The sequence below is a fragment of the Dasypus novemcinctus genome, chromosome 6 (genome assembly GCF_030445035.2).
Source record: "Dasypus novemcinctus isolate mDasNov1 chromosome 6, mDasNov1.1.hap2, whole genome shotgun sequence".
In the NCBI taxonomy this organism is placed as follows: Eukaryota; Metazoa; Chordata; class Mammalia; order Cingulata; family Dasypodidae; genus Dasypus; species Dasypus novemcinctus.
Window position 1 is genome coordinate 56,840,697 of NC_080678.1, and position 26,069 is coordinate 56,866,765.

A 26,069-nucleotide genomic window follows, 5' to 3' on the forward strand; every position below is an offset into this window, starting at 1 on the left:
CATTTTCTAACTTTGTTTCTCTGATTTTTTCCCTCCAATAGTAATTCGGACTGTTTTAATTCTACCAGCAGTTATCTTTAAAAAACTCAAATCCATGCTTATCTTACAATCTGTATCACCAATAGCCTATTAACATCTTCTATGAAAGACAGAAATTGGCATACTTATTTCCTCCTATCACCTTCCTTCTACATGCCAACTAATTTGGGGATTGGTAAGATTTGGGATTTTTGTCCCAGTATATTATTATTAAAGTTAACATTGTATATAGGGTTACAGTGTACATCATTTTTGCACAATGAATCTTCCTTTCCAATAATGTGATTTTTTCAGTGTATCTTTTAGCTCTCTCTATATATCCCTGTTTTATGTTTCTTATTCTAGAGGTAAACAGTTTCAAGGCTCCTTACTATCACCAACTTTTCTATACCATGATATCTCTCTTTGGGAGGTTTTGGTTATTTGCATTTAATCTTTTGGTTGGCTGGAGTTACTTTTTTTAGAAGAGGTAATGTTGTAATATACATTTTGAGTTCTTGACTGCCTAAAAATATCTTTCTGTTGCTTTGTGAATGGCAAACTATTAGGTCAGAATATTTGTAGATGCTGATCCACTGTCTTTCTACAATCCAAGTTTGTGGAGAAGTACGAAGTCAACCCAATAAAATAATCATCCAAAGAATGCGTGTAAGGGAGTGAGTGTAATCATACACAAGTGAATCCTGAGGAAATTAGAAAAATCTTTTGAGAGAGATTGAGGAGATCTTGAAGGATGAATTTGGTATACATGGATTGAGTACCTACTATGAATCAAGCACAGAGGGCATAATGGAAAACAATAGAAACAGGGTCCCTGCTTACATTCTACTGATGAATAAATGTTTTCTAAGTAAAATATAAATATTTAATTTCATAGAACTTTAAATTGAATTCAGTAAGGTATTTCTAGGTTTGTTCAATTTATCATTAACTTTACCTTGTGCTTGCTTAGGCATAGCTTTATATCCAGTATGAATTGGGGTGAATGACTGAAGAAAAAGAAGGGAGTCCTATGAGAGATAATAACTGGTGGGACTTGCCTTAGATTAGGTGATGAACTAGACCTTGACCTTGTTAGAGGTGTGACAGTTAATTTCATTTGTCAATCTGGCTAGGTTATGGTGTCCAGTTTTTGGTCAAGCAAGTGTTGTCCTGATGTGTGTTATGAGGGTATTTCATATATGGATATGCATCGACAGTCACTTGAGTGCATCTACAACCAACAGAGGATATTGCTTTCAGCAATGACAGCAGTCTCTTCAGCCAGTCAACTGGAGGTCTTAAAGCTATAACTGAGGATTACAGTAGTCAGAAATAAGAATTACTGCTTCTACTTCAGCCAGCCAGCTTCTCCTGGGGAATTCAGTCTCACTTTCATTGGAGTTTCCAACTTGAGGCCTACCCTATGGAATTTGGGCTTAATCCCCACAGTTACATGAGTCAATTCCTATAACACATTTCTTAATGTTTATATTTATATATCCTGTCAATTCTGTTTCCCTTGAAAAATCTTGACTAACATAAGAGGTAACATCTAAGATGAGAGAAGAATGATGAAAATGAGCCATCCATGTGAAGAACATGTGTAAGAGTGTTCTAGGTAGAAAAAACAGCACATGTAAAAGCTTTGAGTCCAGAAATACTTCTATTCCTCCCCACACTGATCTCTGCAGGACATAAAGTTGGAGAAGTTGGCAAAAAATAGGTCATCCCCAGTCTTGTAGGAGCATGAATGTTCTTGGAAATGCTATGGGAAGTTACTAGGATCTTTAGGGCAAATGAAAGCCTGATAGGTGTTTTCAGTTCATTGTGGCTACTGTCTGAAGAATGAAGTAGAAAGACGAGTAGAAACACAAGGTCAGCTAGAAGGGCAATGTCAGTAATCTTAATGAGAAATCATAATAGTTTGGATTATGGCAGAAAGATCCAAGTTATATTTTGGAATTAGAACCTTGGATTAAATGGACAGACTTGAATGTGGTAGGGAGAAGTTGTTAAACAAGAGGAAGCAATACTGAGATGAGAAAGAGTAGGAGAAGACAGGCTTAGGGATGAAAATCAATAACTCAGTTTTGGACATGTTGAATTTGAGATGCATGTGAAAAATATACAAGATTGAGGCTTTAAGGAGAACTATGGGATGGAAGTATAAATTTGGGAGTCGTCAGGATATAAAGACTATTTAATGCCACATGAATAGATTGGAGAATTTTGAATAAAAGCATGAAAGGAGATGAGTAGTTATCCAAACACAACCTGAGATATTCCAACATTTGGACATGTTGCAGGCAAGAATTGAGTAGAGAACTTGAAGATTGTGGAGTCCCAGAAATCAAGAAAGGAAGGTGTTTCAATAAGTAGGAGTTCATGATGTTATCAATATGATGACATAAGACTTCCCTGAGGGGGAGGAAATAAAACCTTCCCAGAGATTTAGTGATTAAAAGACAAATTCCACTTGCTTAGAACTCTGAAGGACAGTAGAGAAAGGAAAAGGACTCCACAAATGCTGAGTCAAAGAAAAAGGAAATTATCAGGTAAGAAAGTTCCATCCTGGACCAAGGGTCCACTTCCCTCCCCTCACTCAGTTTTGCACAGCTTAGGAGTTACTCAGAGGCAGGGGCCTGGATCCCTTCCACCTCCGACAGGGAACACAGCCTATGGGACCACTCATAGCAGTGAGTAGAGCCCCATATAAGCCCAGTCTTGGTAATTCTAGTCTGTGGAGGCAGAACACAAACTGCTGAAGAGTGCTATATGACAAAAGGGCCCATAGAAGGAAAAAAGAGAGAGATACCACTGTAGAACTGCAGCTGGCAAATGGTGAGCTCATTCAATCCAAATTCTGTTGCTTGGCTCACCTAAATGCAAAACAGATTTTTCTAGTGTGACCCACATTTCTGGATTGACCCCACCTGGCTCCCTGGGGTACAGAAGAAATTAGAGGCAGAAAAAAACTCACAGAGAAAAAAGTAGGGGGGGGGGAGGGGCAGTTCTGACCTGAACTGCTGTAAGACAGAAGGGTCCCAGAGCTGAAAGGTATAAGCAAAATGGAGCACTGACTGAGGGAGAGAGTTTATACTACTCATGGGACCTGGAGAGAAAATTTTGCAAAAAACAAATAGAACAGATCAAGATTCCCAGAGAATGAACAAAGGAAAGGAAGATTCTTCCAGGATATGAAACAAATATACAAAAAGTACAACACAATTGTATCATATATCCAGGACAAGAATCAGATGAAAAAGAGCTGAGAAAATTTTATCAATTAAACATGGCTTATTCTAAAGTCTAGAATCAGTTGGACCAAGCATCAAGGAAGAGCCTTAGCACAAAGCCAATCAACAATAAAACCCTAGACAAGAGGGAGAAACTGACCTTCAGAGTTAACTCTTCAAGGTAATCAGATGCTTAGACTTCAGCAAAGAATTATGAGCCATACTAAGGAAAAGGAAGATATGGCTCAGTCAATGGAAAAGAAATGTAAAGAAATTATGGGGATGAAAGGCACAATGGTAGAGATTAAAAACACACTAGAGGCATACAACAGCAGATTTGAACAGGCAGAAGAATCAGAGAACTTAAGACAGGACAATCAAAGTCACACAGTCAGAAGAACAGATAGAGAAAAGAATAGAAAAAATTGAGCAGTATCTCAGGGATTTGAGTGACGGCATGAATCATACAAACATATATATCATGGGTGTCCCAGAAGGAGAAGAGAGGGAAAAAGAGGCAGAAAGAATATTTGAGGAAATAATGGCTGAAAATTTCCCAACTCTTATGAAAGACATAAATATACCTGTCCAAGAAGTGCAACATTTGCCAAACAGAATAAATCCTAATAGACCTACTCTGAGACACATACTAATCAGAATGTCAAATGCAAAACATAGCGAGAGAGTGCTGAAAGCAGCAAGAAAAAAGGCAAATCATCGTATACAAGGGATCCTCAATAAGACTTAATGTTGATTTCTCATCAAAAACCATGGAGGTGAGAATGCAGTGGTATGATATATTTAAGGTACTTAAAGAGAAAAACTGCCAGCCAAAAATTCTTTATCCAGCAAAACTGTTTGTTAAAAATGAGAGCGAGTTTTCTATTAATAGTTATTTGTGACAGGAAGGCAATTCCTGTTACTGTTAATCATTCATGGGCAAAAGTGGAAATCACAACACCTTTATAACTGAACCTTAAAAATATACGTAAGTTCCCAAAGTAAAGAACCATAACTCAAGATAAAAAATAATATGGTCAAAGATATGGGGTTATTGCAATCATTCGTTTATTCAATAAATGTTGAATAAGCACCTAAAATGTTCCTGACTCAGTATTGTGAATATAAATATGAATAAGACAAACTCTCTCCCCTTCATGAACTATATAGGCTAGTGGATACATTGGGGCAGGGGGAGTTAGGTATATAAACAAAGATAATAAACAGTTAAAGATGTTTTGACACATAACATGGACAATGTACAATAAGCGAGAATAGGAAAGAAAAAAAATTTACCTGGGAGTAAAGGAACAGTCAGGAGAAGCTTCAAAAGGAGTGTAGTAAAACTGAGACCAAGAAAAGTAGCTAAATGTCCATCAACAGGGAAAGAGACAATCAAGAAAGACTCTATCTAGGTGAACACTGTGTCCCAAGGATCAGGTGCATTGAATGTAAACCAAAGTTTAGATACATATAACAGAGAAGCCATTTGTCAAACAGCAAGTTTTTCATGGTAACTGGAATGCAGGGTGCAGAAAGATGAAAATGGCCTAACCATGGAAGCTTTTGTTTGCCATACCAGGAATTTTGTATGCCATACCAGAGTTTACTTGACAGAAACATCTAAGTTTGTTTGTATGGTGATGCAAATGTTATCAAGTACAAAAGGGAGACTCACTGATGATGGAGAGAAAATGATTTCACAGAAAAGGTTTGAAACCACTAGAAGAGACAGAATTCAAGAGAACATGAAGAAGTTGATCTTTGACATGTGCATTATCTTTCCTTTAATTGTAGCAATAAAAAAGTCACAGAGCTTGGGTGCAAATTCTAATAGGTTAGTAGAATCTGTAATAAAAGATGTGTTCCCATGTGATTATTTCAATGCTATCCATGAAATAGAAATTTGGGTCACCGATGAAGATTTAAGAGGTTTGAAAAATGAGAATATGTGAAATAGTCATCTTAGAGAATGAGAAAATGAATTTACTAGGGAAGAGTATAAGGACTGCTGGGTGGTGTTAATGTCTATCTTTTATTTGTGAGCATTAATATAAAGTGAAACAAGCCAGCGCAATTGTGTACTTTATCCTGCAGTATTTAGCTCATGAGGTTCAGGAATGCAGTACACAGATAATTTGGGATTTGCCAAGCAAGTGACTAAGGAAGACAGTGTCAAAGAAATTAAGAGTGTGTTACAAGGGAATGATTATAAAGATGAACCATGGAATGGGTATGCATATATGTACAGAGATAGGGGAGAATTAATAATGAAAAGTAGTAGGGTCACTGGAGTGGACGTTTTATGAGATTGAAGAAATGCTAGAGTGGTAGTGGTACAAACATAAATGAGTGAAAATGTCCAAAGTGGTAGTAATAGAATAGGGTGCTCAAAAAATATTTGGGAGGCATGTGATCATTGGAAATGACAGGAGCAAGCCTATGGAGCTAGGAGTTGAGATGGAGAGGTGGGGAAAGATCAGTGGAAATTATGAGATCAGGGAACTGTGGGTCAAGGATGATGGATGGATAATCTACCAGGAATCACAGCAAGAGTAAGGGGTGGAAAGGGTAACAGTAACCCAGGTACTAAAGTCATCAGCAAATAAGAAAGGTGAGATCACAGCATGGAAGGGTATTGCATTACAAAGCCTGCTGGCATAAACTTCAGAGATGATTTTTGTTTGTTTGTCTCTTAAAGGGCAAGAGAGGGTGAATTATTTGGAAGTAACCATGGGGACAAGGCCAATGCTCACCTCACCATCCCACCCCAACCAAATTTTGTGTTATCTGAAACGTAAAAGTAAAATCCACTTCCACTTGAGAGAGCTGCCGGAAAAACACTGCCCTTTGCGGGAAGTCAGATTACAATTATAGAATATTAACAACAGTTAATATCATGAAGTGGAAGAAATCACCAAGGCAGACTGTTAATGTAGAAGGTGAAGAAAAGAAAGAAAAAGTCAGAATCCTGGAGAACATTCACAACAAAATATTATGCCTTATTTTTAAATTATCTTATTAAAATAACATGCATAGATATTTTAAAATTCAAAGAATACTAAAGAATGTATAATGAAAAAATAGCAGATGCCTACTACCATCCCTCTCTAGGCAGCAGCCCTACTCCCCAGAGAAAACTTCTCAAATCAACTCTCAACTATTCTAGTTTCCCCTGGTATGTGCCTGCATATTTTTTAACTAAACATGCTTCTATCTCAATTCATTAGTTTTAGGCTTTAACTATTAGCTAGCGACATTCTATTATGGCCGATAAGGACTTAGGTCTTCCATAACATTACCCTTCTCCTCTACCCTCACCAAGATCACAGCAACTTTTGGTAAAATCATTAATCAGGGTTTACTTGATTTTAATGCATAGCATTATAATGCATAGCAGTGTGTAGTGTTTGATTCTGAGGAACCAAATAGTCCTCTGTAACCATACATCCTGCATTATTCAACCATTCGTTTGTCCTAGAGTTGATAAGAATGCCATCTTTTCATGTGTTTGATTTTCAAAATACCTCTCACATTTTTTCATAAAATGCTCCAACATTTCTCTCACCTACCTATCAAAAATCATTTGCCTACTCTCAAACACATTGATTCCATTTTTCCCCTCTGAAAACCTTTTTCCCCGGAGTACACCGTGTTCCTGTTTCAATCTTGACTGGTTTATCTCTAGGCCTTCCACATAGCTTTTATTTTTAGGACTTCCCGTTACGGATCCCCCTCCCCTTTCCCAGATCCCATGTCTTCCTCTTTCTTGATTTACTTCTGCATTTTGGTGAAACATATTCTTCCATACCTTCCCAAGAAAGGTTGCTTTGGAGATAAAGTTTCTGAATCCATAAACATCTAAAAATTTGTATATTTTGCTTTTATGTTTGATAATTTGAAGAAGTAGAGAGTATTTCCAAATTTATATTTTATTTTCCTTGTGTGATTTTTTGAATATGCATTTGTGCCTAAATTAATACAGTATTATAAATAGAAAATTGAGTGAGTGAGAGATGAGGAAATATAGACAAGTGTAGGTTTTTAAATTTTGAAGTTGATTTTGAAAAGAGAGAGGGGAGCAATGATTAAACAGAACACAAAAGAGAGAAGCCTTTGTTTTTTACTCATTTTATTATAATAAAGAATATTTATAGACTCTAAGAAATAATCCAAAACAGAGTAAAATGTTGAAAGTAAGATGAGATGGGGTAATCCAAAAAAGCATCACCTTTGTCTTGGAAAAGACAGGAACAGGAAAAAAAGTTAACAAGAAGAAAAACATTTTCTCTCTAAAATTAGAGAGAGGCAGGCAGAGTTGGCTGATAATAGAAATAAGGACAGGAAGTTGAGGCAGTCCACACAGTATGATTACCTTAATCTTCTCTATGCAGTGGAAGGCAAGGCAGATTCTGAGGGAGAGAATAGAGGCGGGAAGGATGGACTGAGCAGATCAGTGAAGGTTTGCAGAATAAAAGAGAGCTGACCAAAGGCATATAACAGGATTGCAGATTAGTACTGGAGTACTGGCCACTCACCATCCAGCCCTAACTTTTAGACTCCTGAAAGACAGGTAGCAGGTGTGTGGGATAAAGACAAGTACTTCCCCTTTCTATGCTGCCAGGTTGGTCAGGATCAAGTTTGGATGGGAAAGGCAAAGGGAGTTTCTGGTACCCACAAACAACTCTCCTATCCTAAGTTCAAGGTGCTAAGGGTGTCTGGAAAGTGTAGAAATCTGCTTTAATCACAAGCACTGTGGAATTGCTTCAAAAAATGCTGCACAGGTGGTGACAGAAAGCAAGGAAGTGAGAACACGTTTAACAGCTTGTTTACAGGCAATATACTATAAAGGCTTTTTGTTGTTATATGTAGTTTTGTCTTTTAAGACATGATTTAGGCAACAGCATTGCCAAATAAGTTTAGTAGCATGCCATGTTCTAGGGAAATCTTCTACATTGCATTCAAAATTGTACATGCAAAAATAATAACAAATAACTAATCACAATCCAAAAATTTCCATTTGCCTTGCTCTCCAAGAAATCAGTATCACTTTTTGATCAATTATCATGACTATGCACCATGCCAAGTGCTTTACACACATTATCAAATTTTTTTCTTACAAGAATGATGGGCACCATTATTACCCACGTTTTATGGATGAAGAAACTGAAGCACAGCTTGGGTAAGAAAGGTCACAGAGCTAGTAAACAGTGATGTTGAGAATCAGACTGGTGGCCTGGACTGCTCTAAAGCTTGAGCCCTAAACCGTCATCCACATTACCTGAAATACACTCATATATTTGGTATATTCATTCATTCACCCAATCATTCAATTAAAACATATTGAGCCATTCTCTGCTTAAATAGAGCGAGGAGGAAAGAAAGTCCCACATACCCAACACCTGGCATCTCTCTTGGTTCACTTCCTTACCCACCATCCACAGATCCTGGGAGCAGTGCTGTGGAGCCCCAGCATTCATCTGAGCAGACAATGACCACAACTATGGACCAAATGCATACCAAATGGAGGCACTCTGGTCAGAACTGTGACCTAGTCTTTGCTTGAATATCTCAAAAAATAAAATTCGATTCTTCTTCAAGTTACTATTCTTTTTTTTTTTTTTTAAAGATTTATTATTTTTTTATTTATTTAATTCCCCTCCCCTCCCCTGGTTGTCTGTTTTCTGTGTCTTTTTGCTGCATCTTGTTTCTTGGTCCGCTTCTGTTGTCATCAGCGGCATGGGAAGTGTGGGCGGCGCCATTCCTGGGCAGGCTGCACTTTCTTTCCCGCTGGGCGGCTCTCCTTACAGGGCGCACTCCTTGCGCGTGGGCCTCCCCCACGCGGGGACACCCTTGTGTGGCTCGGCACTCCTTGCGCGAATCAGCACTGCGCATGGGCCAGCTCCACACGGGTCAAGGAGGCCCGTGGTTTGAACCGCGGACCTCCCATGTGGTAGACGGACGCCCTAACCACTGGGCCAAAGTCCGTTTCCCAAGTTACTATTCTTTTGTTGGAAACTCTATAAGCTAGAACATCACTGTCCAGTAGGAATATAATGCAAATCATATACGTAAGATAAAATTTTCTAGTAACTGCATATTTAAATAATAAAGAGAAATAAGTGACATTAAGTTAATAATATATTAATTTAATTTAATACAACCAAAATATTATCATTTCAACATGAATTCAATATACAAAATACTAACAAGATATTTTTCATTATGTTTTTCATATTATGTGTTTGAAATGTGGTGTGCAAGTTTTACTTACAGGAGAGCTCAATTCAGACCATTCACATTTCAAGTGCTCAGTAGCCAAATGTGGCTAGTGGCTACATAATTGAACAGTGCAGACCTAGAAAGATACTTATTGTGAGGCAAACTTGACCTTTCCAAAATTCCATTCATAAGTTCTGGCTATGCTCACTGGAACAAGCAAGCACAGCTCCACTCTTTTCAGTGAACTTAGAGATTGTCTTATCTAGCCTCTTTAATATTGCAAAAATGGAGCACGCATCTAGAGGTGAAGTAAACAACCCAAGGTCACCAATTAAGTTGACAGTAAAGCCAGGATTAGTACTCAGATGTTTTAACTCTTAGTGCTATGCTTTTCCCATAATGCTATGCTATGTTCTCTCATGAGGCAGACCTCAAATATTTTAAGGTACTTGAAAATTCCCTTGAGCTTCTTTTCTCAAGCCAAATCCTTTCAATTTTTTCATGTGTGCTTCTCAGACCTGCTCTTTGCCTAACAGCATTTTGCATATGGCAGGTATTCTAGAAATGGTTTTCAAATAAGGTTTGTGCAGTTTGTACAATGCAATATAGTATACAAACTGTTATTTAACTGTCATATAGTTATTATACCTCTTAATATGTATCTTGTGCAAAGACTTGTGATCATAAAGGAGAAACAAAATATAAGATCACTTTGAGATGACCTATCTAGCCCCCACTGATAACCTGGTAACCATTGAATTATTTTCCACTGTTTTTATTCATTTATTTTTTTTTTAAGATTTATTTTATTAGTTTTTCTCCCTCCCCCCCCAACCCCACCCAGTTGTCTGTTCTCTGTGTCCATTTGCTGCGTATTCTTGTTTTTGTCCCTTCTGTTGTCAGTGGCATGGGAATCTGTGTTTCTTTTTGTTGCGTCATCTTGTTGTGTCAGCTTTCCATGTGTGCGGCGCCATTCCTGGGCAGGCTGCACTTTCTTTCAAAACCCAGTAACTCCGTTTTTAAAAATAGGTGCAAAGGAGACCTGAGACCAAATGTTTGAGAACCGCTGTTTACACCACTGTTTACCTATTCCAGTTTGAAGACTGTGCTCTTTAATGAAAATGAAAAGTAAGTTTTGTAAATGGTAAACTATATAACAAGTTCTGTCTCTGTCATTAGCAAGTTTTGGTACCATCAACAAATTAATTGTGCTTTTCTGTACCTCAGTTGCTCACGTATAAGATGGACATAATTGTACTTCCTAAATGGCAACACTCATTAAGCTCCTAAAGCCAGAACTATCATCACCATTACAAAAAATGTATACTACCTTTAAGGGTAATATTGTGCTAGTGTAACTTTAGGAGGTATTCTAAAGCCTTAAAATTCTCTTTGTTCATCAGGAAATCACTTCTCCAAACATAATAGCAGCTTAATTTCAAAGCTCCAAACGCACCTTAATATTTTCTCATAACATTTCCAGGTACTAGTAGCATTAAAGATTACATTTTTGTTATAAATTGAAAAGCATGTATTGTACTTACATGATATGTCAATTTTCATATGACAACTGTGTAATAAAATTCACAGTTGGAAAGGGCCCTTTTGCAAAGGCTAAATCAAAGTGTTAACATGAGCAGGCAGGAAGAGTGTGAAGCAATTATTAGGCAATTACCTAGTGATGAGTCAGCTATGCTTGAAAAATGCATTTTTTTTTACTGCATGTATAAACTTAATGGAACCAGCCATAAAAATTTGGTCAATTCATACATCCCCTTGAACATTGCATGCCACAGGCAGAACTTGTGAAACAAATTTTTATGTCTGAAGCCTGTATAACACTGTAGTAAAAAAACTCTCGTAATCTTCATGGTTGGACTTTTGCTGATGCTAAGCCCTTCCTAAATGTAATTGACCAACAGCAGAAGTTTCTTCATATGTTTGTGACAGAGTCATATAAATGTAGTTCAGTTAGTGTTTTATTAAGGCTGCCATTACAGAGAAATGAAAAGGAGCATAGAGTACTCAAAGGTTAATGTGACTATTATGCCTATTAGGCATGTTTTATCATGTACAAACTATATTCTTAAGAAATACAATCTATCATATCTACTTAAAGCCAGAAACACTTTATTCACATACTTGTTCAAGAGAATTTTGGCAAGCAATAAAAACAACTAAATCTCTGATCAATGTGAAAGTACACATCTAAGTCAGATGAAGGATCAATTTGAAATAGGACCAAAGTTCCCATCAGATACATTTTGCCTTTCAAAGCCTCATCCATCTTTAAGATCCTAAAGACATTAATATTGGGTATTTGGGAAGCAGATGTGGCTCAAGTGATCAGGCTTCTGTCTACCATAGGGGGGGAACAGGTTCGATCCCTGGGCCTCTTGGTAAAGGTGTGGCTGTGTGGCAAGCCAGGCCTGCATGGTGAGCCACACAGCAAGATGATGATGCAACAAAAAGAGAGACAATGAAGGGAAGAGTCCAGGCAAGATGCAACAGAAACCAGGAATTGAGGTGGCACAAGTGATAGGGAACCTCTCTCCCCATTAGAGGTCCCCAGGATTGAATCTTGGTGAATCCTAGAGGAAAAAATGAGAAGACAAAAAAAAAAGAGAAATCGACACAGAAGATCACACAGCAAATGGACACAGCAAAAACAGCAGGATGGGGAGGGGCAGGAGGGGGAGAAAAAAATTGGAAATTTCCTGATTTATATTTGTTTTCTCACTCCTCTGTCATTTCCATTCTTTGATTGCTCATCCTAAGTTTTTCTCTTTTTTAAACTTCGGATAGTATATATTTTAGTCCTAAAATTTCCATGTGGTTCTTTTTATAATATCTGTTTTTCCTTTCATTTAAAGAGTGTTCACCTTTACCTTATGGAGCACGGTTAGAATAGCTGCTTTTATGGCTGATAACTCCATCACTTGGGTTTTGTGGAGATTGGTATCTCTTAGTTGTCTTTTTCCTTGGAAATCTGTCATATTTTCCTGGTTCTTCTTGATTAGGTAAATTTTGGATACTGTGCTATATACACTCTGGGTTCTGTTATAATTTGCTGGAAAATATTGTGTTTTTTTTCTCAGCTGGCAATCAGTCCAATTAGATGACAAGTTTTGTCTTGCCTTCTGTGGACATTGGTACCAATATTAGTCTCTTTTTTTTTTCACCTTTGACTTGTTTTATTTATCAATTCATTCACTGATTTGTTTTAATCAAATTCTTGAGTAATGCTTTGCTGGGTCTGTCCCATCTATGTACCACTCAGAAGTTAGTTTAAGGCATGGGTGATAGTTTAAATATGAGTTTAGTTATTAAAGCTTTTGCTAGGTTTCTTTGGGTCAGTCCTATGCATGCCAGCTCAAGGGTGAGCCCAGCACATGTGGAAGTTCATTCACAGAATTAGAGGATCCCCTCTTCTCTCTCTTCTGGGATTTTTTCCCCTTCCCTTTACCCAGTCTCACCATCCCATACTCTTTGTCTCACAAGAGAACATTTACCTGGTTCCTCCAGCCAGATTGCTGGATTTCTCTCAAGTTTTAGCCAGTCATAGCACCACCTCTGTCCACAACTGGGACCCACACTTAAAACAAAGTTGTAAGAGAAGTAGAAAAACTGGGAAACATCCCTAGATAGATTGCTTTGCCAAGTTTTTACTCTCCTTCATAATTTACCAGCTTTTGTTTACTGTTCAGAGTCCTTAGGTATTTGCTTCTTGCATTTGGTCCTGAGATTTTTAGTTGCCATCAGCAAAAGAGACGCTTTAATGATTTTGCTTCCTTTCGGCCAGAACCAAAATTCCCCTATCTGCTTCTCCAAACTTTATCTTTCAGCATTCTCCCCATGGCTTACTCTTCTCCAGCTCTGTATTAGTCAGCCAAAGGGGCACTGATGCAAAGTACCAGAAATCTGTTGTCTTTTTAAAGGTTATTTATTTGGGATAGAAGTTTAGTTATAAGGCCCTAAAGAGTACAAATCAAGGTTGATTTTTCACCAAAGTATGTTGCCACATGTTGAAGCAAAATGGTGGGTGATCTCTGCCTGGTTTCTTGGGCCTTCTTCCTCTTAAGGCTTCGTGGGCCCAGCTCCTTCCAATCTCAGCTGTAGGCTGGCAAGGGCTCATCTCTCAGGGCTTCCTATATCAGTCTGGCATGGGGCTTATTTCTTTCCAGTCCTTATCTACTGCTCAGCTGCTTTGTTCTCTTCAAAAATATCAGGCGAATGGCTCATCTCTCACCGGGGCCCCAGGATCAAACAAAACCAAGCTATTTCTTCTTCCTTGTGTCTTCTTGAGAGTATCCATTTATATCAGCCCACCAAGGGCATGGGGACTCAACCAGCATCATTCCTTATTGAAGTAGTTGAATCAAAGCCCTAACTTAACATAATTTAATCAAAGATATCTCTACTGAATCTAATACAATCAAAGGGTATCACACCCAGAGGAATAGTTTATAAACATAATCTCTCTTTTGGTGATTCATAAATAATCTCAAACTGCCACACTAGCCTCTCTCTTCTTACAGTTCCCTAAATGCCAAGCTTGTAACTCTTTCCTTGGTATAAAAAAACATTTCCCCGTTCTAAAATGTCAATTCCATGATCTTCTTTGACTTCTACACTACTGTAATTCCAATGTGACACAGCAGGCATGCAATACAAATTTATTGGATGTTTGGTTGGCCTGCTTACTTGAGAACCAATCACTAAAAACAGTCTGCGCATTCTAGTTGAAGCAAAAATAGTATACAAGCTTATTCAATGGCTTTAACACCACAGGAGCAAGTAAAAGGTCTCATTCTTAGTCTTGATGTAAAAACATGTGGGCTAACATCTTATAGTCTGGTTCAGAACTTTGCAAGATGCATAGATTTATTTTCTTTGTGGTTTAAACAATCGTTAAATATTTCTTCTTTGCTGTTAATTTTGCAAGACTTATACCTTTTACTAAACTTTTCTTCTGTTGTCAGTAATAAAGAATATTGACTTAACTTCATTACCTGAATTATTTAGGCTTTTGTTTTCATTTATTTTGTTAATTTAATTCTGTTTAAGAGGTAGAATAGTATGGTGGAAATAGCAGACTGGACTGGTTTCTCTTCTTAATAGTTAATGAGAGTTGGGTAATTTATGCACCCCAACCTTCAGTTTCTGTGCATAAAATTAGGTAACACCATTACCTTGAATGGTGGATAAAACATATGAAATGCCTACCACAGTGTATGAGCATATATTACATCCTGAAAATAATGTACCAGTCCTCCAAGTTTAAGAGTTAGTTTGAGCTCTCCTTATGCTTCTTTTTCTCCTGCTTCCACTTTTCTTCTTACATGCACTTCCTCTCTGTCCTTTATTTTGGTCTCTAGGAAGGTGAGTTGGTTTATCACAGAATTCCTTTGAATTTTAAATTTGTGTCTTCAGGCTTTCTGAGATAGAACTGTATTTTTCTTGAGTGAGATCCAAGCTGCTTGAGGCTTTCAAGTGCCTCCTAGCCAAGATTTTGCCTCAGAAAATCATATTCAGAGTGATATTTTTGTTTTAACCTTATTTGATTTTTTTAAAAAATAGAAACAATGACTTTAGTCTTTTCCAAGGATAGCTAAACACATTAAATGATGCCTGCTAAGCCTGGAAAAAGAGAAATTTTACCTTATGCCTACTCTTTCCAAAGACTAAAACTTATTTTCTCTTTCAAACATTTATTTAATATATGATACTAATAATCTTCAAAGGCCTATGCATCATCCATATGAATTTTGATGGCTGTATAGAGGAAATGAAGTACTCACTAATTAATTAAAGAACTAATAGTTCCCTTGTTAAAAAAAAAAAAAAAAAGAATGTATAATGGTAGACTTTTCTTGCCAGTGATCTCTTGATGGAAATACTAAAACTGTTTGCTAATTTTCATACACACTTGTGAAATTTAAATACAATTTCTGTTCCTTTTAGATAATAAGGACTAGAAAATTAGATCTCATTTCAAAAACGTGATATTTGAAAATTGAAGCCTAGTATGACTACAATTTGCTGATCTTCCTAATTTGTCATGATGTTCTATTGTCAGTTGGATTACTTCAGCTCTCTAAGTTTATTTCTTCCTGAGCATTCATACTTGAGTATTTTTACCGATATTTGCTAAATTTCACAATATCTACAGGTCACATTTAGCTGTAAATATTATTAAATAGAAAAACAGGTATTTTAAGAGTAAACACTACAGTAAAAACATGTCTATTCCCTTGAAAATGAGGTTCTAGCCTTATTTATCAATGTTTAAAGGAGCAATGTACAATAGTTTTGGAGTGTACTTTCAAATTCCAGTCAGGTAAGTTCAGGAGACATTCCTAGTAAGTTTAATCCTTAAACGGTGGTCTGGAAATGAATTCACAGTATCTCTGAGGTATGTCTGTATACAATTTTTTTTCCTAAATTTAGATGACAATTTTTCTCATATTGGGGAAACCCATTTAGCTACCTAAAATCCTTTACAGCAAATATTTTTTGAAAACCTCATCAGACCCAGAATAAAAACAAAAATTTCCCAGGACAATGCCTTCAAAACCACTTAAAATCCTATTTTAAAAATTAAAATAGGAAAAGCTAATAGTTAAGTTTCTTTCAAATTTTCATGTCAAATTGTACGTATATGCTCTAATGGGAGGAAGAACCAGATCTTAGCAAATATCAGTTAGTAATGTCCTGATAAATAGTTGCAAATTTCTGTCAAATTAATTCAATTATACTATTTTCCCTTGATCACAAAGTTAACTTCTTGAACCTTGAGGTGGGGTGGAAGAAGAGAGGGCTCTTCCTTTGTGAAAAAAGAAGATTTTGCTATTTAGATACTGGCACTTTTCCGGGGGGGGGGGGGCGGGGGAGGGTTTTGGGTTAAGAATAAAAACATATAGCAGTAGGCCATGAATTCCAACCTTTGTTTCTCAGGTACACTCAAAATTTATAACTTGTTTCTCATCAATAAATCATAAATGACATTTCCTTTGAGTTTTACAGAAAATTTTAAGGCCATAACAGAACTTTATCTTCCCCCCAAAAATTGGTATCAAGTATTTCCAAAAAACACCTCTACTAAGAGATGTAAGGAAAAAAACAAAAAACAAAAAAAAACGCAAGTCTCAGAATGAAATGAATTGTGTAGATTTTGCCAAACCAATTTAGCAAATTTTGAATGGTACTCTTAAAACATTTTCTCTAGACATGCCAATAATCATCTTAAAAACTTTCTCTATACAGAGTTGTATAATGTGAAAATAAAATTTTATGGAGGATACCAAATGCATCTTGCGCCAATTTCAGCAATCTGTTCAAATCTTACCTTCCCAGTAAGCTCTATCCCAAAGTACCTATTTGGCACAGCAATCTCTCCAACCCTGCAGGCCTGATCTCCCCTACCCTGCTCTACATTTTCCCATAGCATTTATCACCTTAGAAACGGTATGTTCATCATTTATTGTGTTATCTCTTTCTAGAATGTACACTTCACGAGGGCAAGGAGCTCTTGTTCACCCACTTATATCCCAACCATCTAAAATGTGCCTTACAGTCATCACTCAATAATTATTGAATAATTTTTGCAACTTAAGAGTTCTTGATTGCATCATGTTGTTAGCTTAAAGGTATTTTAAGTTTTGCTTTATCCTAAACATTCTTTGTAGTTTAAGATTAACCCTTCCCTGATCCTTCCAAAACTTTGTTAGTCAATATATAATAAATTAAGCTATGGTAACAAACTATCCCAAAATCTGTGTAAATTCAAATAACATAATGTGTTTCTTGTTTATGCTCTTGACTAATTCAGTGTAGGGAGAGGGACAATTAGAGGGACTTCTGCTCTACATAGTCACTCAGGACCCAGGTTGACAGGGCTGCACCACCTGGAACATGCTTATTCCTTAGTCGCTATAGGGGGAGAAGTTGAAGGATTGTACAGTGGATTTTTTGCATTGCTTTTACTCAGAAGTGTCACATCACTTTCACTGGTATTTCATTATAATAAACTAGTATCATACCTCCATCTAATCTCAAAGAGATGGAAATTTTGGGAAGTACATGGAATGTTTGGTGATCATTATTGTATCACATGCATTTCATATTTCACAGTATGTATCACTGTTTATAATTGTTAAATGTTTCCTCTATTAGAATGTATACTCATCAAGGTCAGGTGTTAGGGACATGCCTGTTTTGATCACTAATATATTTCAAATACCTGTTGTATAGAGCAGGCACTTGATATTTGTTGGGTTGAATAAAAAGTTTAAAACCAAATATTCAAAATAATTAACCTTTTTAATATTTTAAAGAAAAAATACTCTCCATAGGAAGTCATTTCTTTTTGTATGTCCATCAGTGGCCAAATGGAACTTTATATAAACATTTCCAATATGTTAACTTTGGTTTAACGCACAACTTTAAAAAATAACTCAGTAAAGCACACATCAAGATGCTACTAACAAATTCATTAATATCCAAGATTCATTACTGTATGTCAAAAGGTCATACAGAGTCAACATTATTTTCATTACAACGAACCATGAAATTCCAGTGAAAAATGTTTGCCTGAATCAGACTATTTAAATGCTAAAGTTGGAGGCTAGCATTCTCCAAAATCTAATCCACACCCCCACCACACACACACACACAGACACACACGCATACGGTCATAAACTGCCCATTAGTACATTAGGGCAGTGTAAAGGTAAGAGGAAATAAAATCTGAAAGCGGGGGTGGAGGGAAGGAAAGGAGACATTTGTAAACATGGGATATCATTTGAACAACTATATAAAGTAGGAAGAGAATCTTAATGGCGCATATAAATAACAGCCTGTAAGCAACAGGCTACAGAAAACCATACCTAAACATTCTAAGAATTTCACTGAAGTAAACAGAATTGTCAAACAGAAACACTAGAGTCGTGACTACAGGCCGTATTCTATTCCACAAAACCAAAATTTCTAAGCATTTTAAGGATAGATGAGAATTCACATGCAACAATGGAGATATAAATTATTTTTAATAAAAAAATGAAAAATATAAATCCATGTTTTACTTCACTTAAAAATTTGCAGCTTTATTTTAAAATGTGGTAATGCTCAAAGATGGCAGTTAACCTCACTTTCATGTATGTAAAAATGTTTTAAAAATACCAATACATTAGTTTATAAGTTAGGTATTAGCCTCCAGCTAAACTTTTCACCAAAATTCTCAAATAAGAGTTGCACAGTCTATTACAAGCCCACCATAATACTAAACATTTTAAGTTTCAGAACAAAAGGTGAACCATTCATGAAATATTAAGTTTTTGATGTAAGTCACAAGCACCCAAATTTAAAGACAACTAAGTGATAAATCAGCACTAGTTTTCTTTGAGGGGTGGGATGGGTGTGGTGGCAGGTGTTAAGCATTTTTTCCAGTAAATGAATTCACTCTAAATGTTTGGGAGCTATATAAAAAACTGAAAAGCTCTCCTTTTCCAGCCTACACTGAAGGGAAATAGAAAAGGTAATGATGAAGTTAACTGCTAGTGTTTCACAGACTGTTTAACTATTTAATGCATAATTCCAAAATACAAATGTCTAAAATAGTTTTTGAAGAGAAATATCTACAATGTTAAGCTTGTATTTGATAAACACAACTGTTTTCTTACTTAGAAATGTCATTCTGATGCGAACAATATCTAAATATCCATGATTAATCTGTTGAACTGGAAAGAACTTTCAATAACTGCACATAATCTGCACCTGAAGCATTACAAAGTAATCAAATCGCTATTCATTTGCTGATGTAATTAAACATTAAACAAATCCATGATGGAAAGAAATACTAACCTAAAAGGCTTTGAGGATATGTACAGTATAAATTTCATTTTTAAAGAAAATATATACACAAATATACAGAGAAACATGATTGTATAGTCACTAAATAATAATGGCTATGTATCCAAGTGGGGGACTATGAGTGATTATTTTGCTGTCATTGTGGGAAACTGTATTCTCAAAACAGCTAACTTAAGAACCAAAGGGTACTACCACCAATAAAACTATTTTCTTTCCATTCTCACATTAAAAGCTTTTAAAGCTATCAACCAACATGAATATGTCAAAGTGACTACCAACATTCAGACATAAACAGGAAGATCTCTTGGAAGATGGAAAAATATCAAGATCATGGTCATAAATGAATAGATTTGCTCTAAAATTAAAAACTGATAAGCAACTTCATTACCTTCCTATAGCTATATAACTACATGGGAAAATCCCATCTCTTAACATCTCACCTCAGATGATTTTAAGCATTTTCCCCTATTATCTTGTTTGCTAGTTCTCAGGTATTATCTTTACATCAGTTTATTTTTCTTTCCATTCACAAACATTTCTCTCTGCAATAGCAACAGCACTTTAATCAAGTTACACATAAGCCATTTAAGAATAAACTTTAGATGTGTAGCTAATTATCTGCCAAAAATAAAGAATCAAAGAGTTTCCTGTTAGCAGCAAATTAACTAGATTTAAGGGTCTTGATTTTTCATAAGCCTTTGGAAGCCTGCGTGTTAAATATTGGTGATTTTCAAATTCTCAATGGAAATGGTGATGGCATTCACTGAACCAAGTTGGCTCGAATTACAGTGTAGTGAGAACACAAGATAAAAACAAGATGTACAATAAATTCCTATTTTTCAGACATTATCAAAATATCTTACAAAGCAATTATTCTAGACTCCAGTATAGTTTTCAACCACTCTTATACTTAATACCTAAAAAAAAGTGTATACACAAACATATATATTTCATACTTATTACATATTATTCACATTTAAAGTCACATGGAGAAAATGTAAACTTGAAATATTAAATTCCACTGTTACATAAATTGCTTTATTTTCAAAACACTTGTACAAGCTACACTTTCACTTATTACCTAACTATGCTTTGTTGAAAGGATGGATACGACTTAGCTTTTAATATTAGAGATAACAAGGCTAACTTCAAGTACCCAGAGTCCTTTAGACTATTCTGGAGTATCATTTTTTATATGGCACAAGTGAGTAGATTAAGCTTCCCAGATGATGATGGCAGAGTACAGAATTAGAAAGGGAAAGTGAAAAAATTGAAACCTGAACTACCAAATCCATTCTGGTGAATTATCTTCAGAAATTTGGCTTGATAAAACAAAAATATGGACAATTTTCCAAGAAACTTGGAAATTTTTCAGGCACTAGAATGTTATTTAATGTGTTTGGAACAACATTAAGTGGTGACTAAGGCTCTAAAAAGTGCTTCTCTTAAATATGAATAGACTGATATACTTAAAAGCTAACAAAGGCCCATGCTTTTCTAATTGTAGACTTTGAAGGACAGCAGGGAAAAACTTACAGAAAACTTCTTAATCACATTTGGCTGCCCATTATTTATAATTTCAATGATTTTAAGCAATTTAAATTATAAATACTCTCATTTAATAAAACACCCACACAATGACAAGAATGAGACTTTAATCAGTTTTAAGTGGAGTTTATAACACTAAGAGATAAAGGGTTGTTAACAAACACAATAACAAATGGACATCTGATTGGTATGAGGCATTATCCTGTACACATCATATTGTTGGTTGGTTGGTTGTTTTGTGTATCCTCAGTGCATAGCATTTACACACAGAGCCACTGCTGCACAGCACAAGAGTATCTGAAGAGGCTGACTCAGAGTAAGGCTGTTTAACAGATTGAAATTTTTTAGTATATATATTCTATATAAAAACAGATTGAACTTTTGAACTGGCAGGGTAGAAGGCAACTCTGCCAAACACTGCAGCTAAAGCCCCCACTTTAGTGCACAGTTCCACCCCTTCCATCTGCATGCATGACACATTAACAGTATTTAAAGGTAAACGAGGCACTTTGTGGCACCCACAGCCATCGTTATAAACATATTGCACACATATTCTAGAACTAAACATGTACCTTGTACCCTACTTTTATTTTTTAAAGCTGAAACATTTGATGCTGCCAGTAAACTCCACTTAAGTTTAGAACCTGTGCCACAGCAAAGAATGATGATGCTATTTCTTCAACTACCCTTTAATAATTATGGCAAAAATGTTCAAGAGGAGCTACAAAGAACTTGGGATGGTACAGGGCCCAATATTAAGCTTTCTTCAGTGATGCCTTCAAGTAACTTCAGACATGTAAGCTGCTGCATATCCAAAACATTTAAGAAAACATTCCAGAAACTTAAGAGATTACCTACAGAATGCATTTAGGGCTAATTATGAATACTGCCATAAATAAAGTTTTAATTAGGACTCAAAAACCTCTCAGTCATAGCAATTCTTGTCAAATTCTATGGGGATGGTAACTGAAATAAAGTATAGGAGAGTATGTATAATATATATTTATATATAATATATATATAATGCCATTTTTCCATTTCCAATGACTACACCATAAAATGTAAGCAAGGCTTCTCAAAAACATTGACACATTCAAAATCAAAACCCTCATTCAGACCTTCACATTCCAAAGGAAAAATAATAACAGTGCAAAAGCCCATTATAATGTCATTATTTATGACCTGGCCCTCCATTTTACACATTGGAACAATATAAGTTACGTCTTAATATGCTGTGCCCAAAACTAGAACAAAGAACAGTATTAATACGTATCTTCCAAACATGACAGTTGATTTTCATTTTAGGCAACAATTTTCAGCTTTATTAAAAGACAAGGTGTCATAAATTTCAATGGTTAGATCTTAGGAGTAGTTGTCTCTAACTTTATCAGATTAACTTATGAGCAGTCAATATGCTATATATCGATATTTAAATATGAATGTGTAAAATCCTAAGAGCTGTTAAAATTTTTTAAATTTGTTGAATAAAACTGACGAGGTATGGAAAACATGTCAACATTATTTACTATGAATATTTTAGATGAAGTTTTGCCTAATCTATTTACCAGCAAACTCTATAAATGCTGCTCTGTAGGTCCTAAGCAATCTGTATTTGTAAATGAACTGGTCAGACCACAGCTAGTGAACAATTTCAGCACCAATAAGTTATTAAAAATGGGATTTTACACCTTTAAGCAAGATAATGGTTGGATATTCAAATGTTTCAAGGTCAAGGCTTAATTTGACAGACACCAAATTTCTGGGAAAATAATCCTTTTTAATAGTATCTTCACATTAGCTTTACAATAGTAGTTGTACTTTGCTTAAAATCTTATGCAGTCTGGGCATATCAAATATATGATGATATTTAAGAAGTGATATTGAAGCCCTAGTCCCAACTCTACCACTATGAAGAAATGATTCAACACTGCACATTAATCTATTCTTTTAATAGCAAAATGATAAAGCATATGTGGGACAATTTCTACTGAAAAAGTAAATGCCTTATTTTTTTATGCAGTGTTGAAAATTTACTGCTATTCTAATTTCCTTTTTAACACAAATAATGTCCTCATTTAATATAAACATTATATGTATTAAGTATTCAGTATTCAAGTAAAATTCCCTAACAGTTAATGACATTTTAAAAAATGTGCAAAACTGCAAAACTCATTGTAATAGAATGTGTAAGGTCAAAAGGGTGGAACAGCTGACAGCTATTGGATTGAATAAGTGCATCATAAATCTTTAAAGGAAAAAAAAAACCGCTTACTGTAGAATCTCAAATTGAAATTTCCTGTGCAGCATTATAAAATATTTTATATTTAATGAGAAAAAAGAGGCTTGCAGGCAGCACATGAAGCATCCACAGCAGGTATATGATTGAAAACTAATAAAATAAGTCTAAGTTGTTGACTGATGTAGATACTAATAGCATCTGACTTTTAGCACTGGCCTTGATTATACACAGGAGATGGAGCAGTCATTACAATTGAGAAAATATATTTAATAAATCATTGTCAATTTTATGTTTCAAGCTCATTCTTCGTTGATAGCCTCCACATTTATATGGTTAAGTCATTGTTGCTATGTTTCTTATCTATGACCATATTAGTTTTATGTCCCTTCATTTGTGGATTCTTAAGATGTTTGCAGAAGGTTCATCCTGTACCCCAATACAGATTCACTCCCTCTAGCTGCCTTTTCTAGCACCAATATGCTTAAAAAAAATAAAATGCACAAACAACAAGCAGTGACAGCGGCCAATTCCTCAAATATCCAGATTAATAACTGTAGCATGCTTAAGAAAGGTATGTGTATGTGAATAGCTGGAGATGGTATATGGTCCAGAATCCAGCATAAAATATATTCCTTTCTGGCATTCCCTCCATTCCCCTAACCCAAATACATGCATTAGAATGTAGCAAAACCCTTTAGAAACTTACTTAGCCAACTGCAAACTTATCTGTTGCCACAAGTGCAGAGGGGTAGGATGTGAACCTGTATATCACAAAGAGCTCTTTAGCCACTTTGGTTGGTGACAGAACACAAAAGGAAAATTCCTACATGTACACATCAGTCTGCCTCCACTTTTTATAAACTGGAATAAAATGGGAAAGTGCCATCTTTATTTATCCTAATTGAATTTTAAATGTCCTTTTGACACAAAAAGGTATATACAGAACACAGCTACATAGCCTTTTTTCAACTGGACAACAAGTGTCAAAACCCTGTGGATGTATAGGGTAAAACAAGATTGGTCAGGAAAAGAGAATTGTTCCTATAATTGATAATCTGACACAATGTCCTATTGCCATTAAAAAAAAAAAGGTCCATTTTCAGTTTATTCAAGTTTGTTTTTATGGTGTTTTATCCCTCTTGATAAAAAAAAAATTCAGACTTTTGTAATTTGTGTATGCTGATCTTCATCAAAAGGTTCATTCTCTGGATCAGAGTCAGTGGTGTCAGAATATCTATAGTGATCAGGTTCATTGTCACTAACATCGGGCGTTACAGAAGTTGAACTGCTAGCCTCGGGATTTGATGGCTCCTCTACTGTTTTTGTGAAGTACAGCTTTACCTAGAGAGAAAAAAGAAAATGTAAGATGAAAACATGTTATCTGACTAATCTTAAATTACTCAGTAAAGATAAATTGTTAACAGATTCAAGTTTTTTTAAGTCCTATCACAAACATGACCTTTAAAAGGCAACTGCATTTTATATGACCCATCTCTTTTCTTGTTTAAGTTCCCTACATTCTCTTCTTTGTTATGTACTGAAAAGATAAGCTGGGATCCTAATATGCTATTTTTTTTTTAATAAAGATAAGTTGCAGACATTAAATAATTCTACAAAAGAAATGCACTGAGGTCATCAATAGTTCACATAATAAAGTTTTTCAATCACAAAATTCAATTTCAAGTAGTTCCAAAAGACTGTTCTACATGATACCTGTCTGAAATTCAACATACTTTGATACAAACAATACTGTGCAAATTAAAATACTATACTTATCAAAATACTGATACAAACAGTGATGTTTAAGATTGTTCTAGCCCTAAAAACTACCTAAAGGAAAGAGAGAGAAGTTAGCATCATACAGTGGTCTAACAGTGGGCCAAAAGTCTTTATATGCACAGTTGAAATATTTGTCAACCCTATAAGGTAAACATTCTCATTTTAAAGGAGGAAGCTAAGTCTCAGAAAGGTAAATGCAGTTGCTAAAGGCCACATATTTAGTAAATGAGGGATTTAAATCATATCTGACTTCAAACCCCTTGATCATTCTACTACATCTACAGCCTCCCCTACTATGCAGTCATTGTGCAAAAATAACCAAAAATAGCAGCTATGTACAGCAGAGGAGATACAGAGAGACTGAGAGGTGAAGAATTTTCTTGTCTGTTTTTTATTATTATTCAAATAATGAAAATGCTTTAATAATCATGGAAGTAATGAATGCACACTATGTGATTATACCAAACACCAATGATGGTACATTTTGGATGAATTGTATGCTTTATTAGTATGTATCAATAAAAAGAAAAAAAGCTCACTGCTGTCTCAGGACTTTTGCATATCTTCTCCCTCTTTTCCCAGATATTTGGGAAAACTCACTTCATTTAGGCCTCTATTTAAATGTCATCTGTGTGGAGTCTTCCATAACCATTCAAGAAAAACCCACTAAGAACATTCTCTATCCTGTTTCTGCTTTATTTTTCCATAGCACTTACTACTATATAATGTTACATTTGTTTATTGATAAATGAAATTGTTTTTACTTGTAATTAAAAATATAACAATTTTTGTGATATTTAAACAGAAAGCAATAAAACTAAAGAAAAAACATCAGTTTAAAAGCTAATAAATAAGAGGAAAATGTAGATTTAGAGAAAAGAAAGTAAACAGAAATCTGATTCCAAAGGGTATTTCTAAAGCCACTAACATGTTAGACCTATTTTTTACTTAACCAGGTAGCATCCCCTCTTTATTATTACTAGCAATATTTTTACATTTATAAGGTATGATGAAGTTTGTTACTTGTTATAAAAAATGGAATAAAGCAAAAAAAGTGAGTGAATAAAAAAGAAGTAGGGTATGGTGAAAGGAAGTGAAAAACATCAAGTAGAATAAGAAGTAGGAAAAAAGGAAGAAAAAACTGGCAAGTAAAA

General features: G+C 35.4%; 1 protein-coding gene across 1 annotated transcript in view; it reads right to left on the reverse strand.

Annotated features, from left to right (window-relative positions):
• Positions 1 to 17,782: 17,782 nt before the first annotated feature.
• The window catches only part of PTEN (phosphatase and tensin homolog), a 97,677-nt gene continuing 89,390 nt past the window's right edge, over positions 17,783 to 26,069 (reverse strand). The window contains exon 9 of the mRNA XM_023590533.3: positions 17,783 to 24,477. Within this exon, the coding sequence (XP_023446301.1) occupies positions 24,292 to 24,477 (186 nt within the window). The 3' untranslated portion in view covers positions 17,783 to 24,291. The remainder of the gene's footprint in view (positions 24,478 to 26,069) is intronic.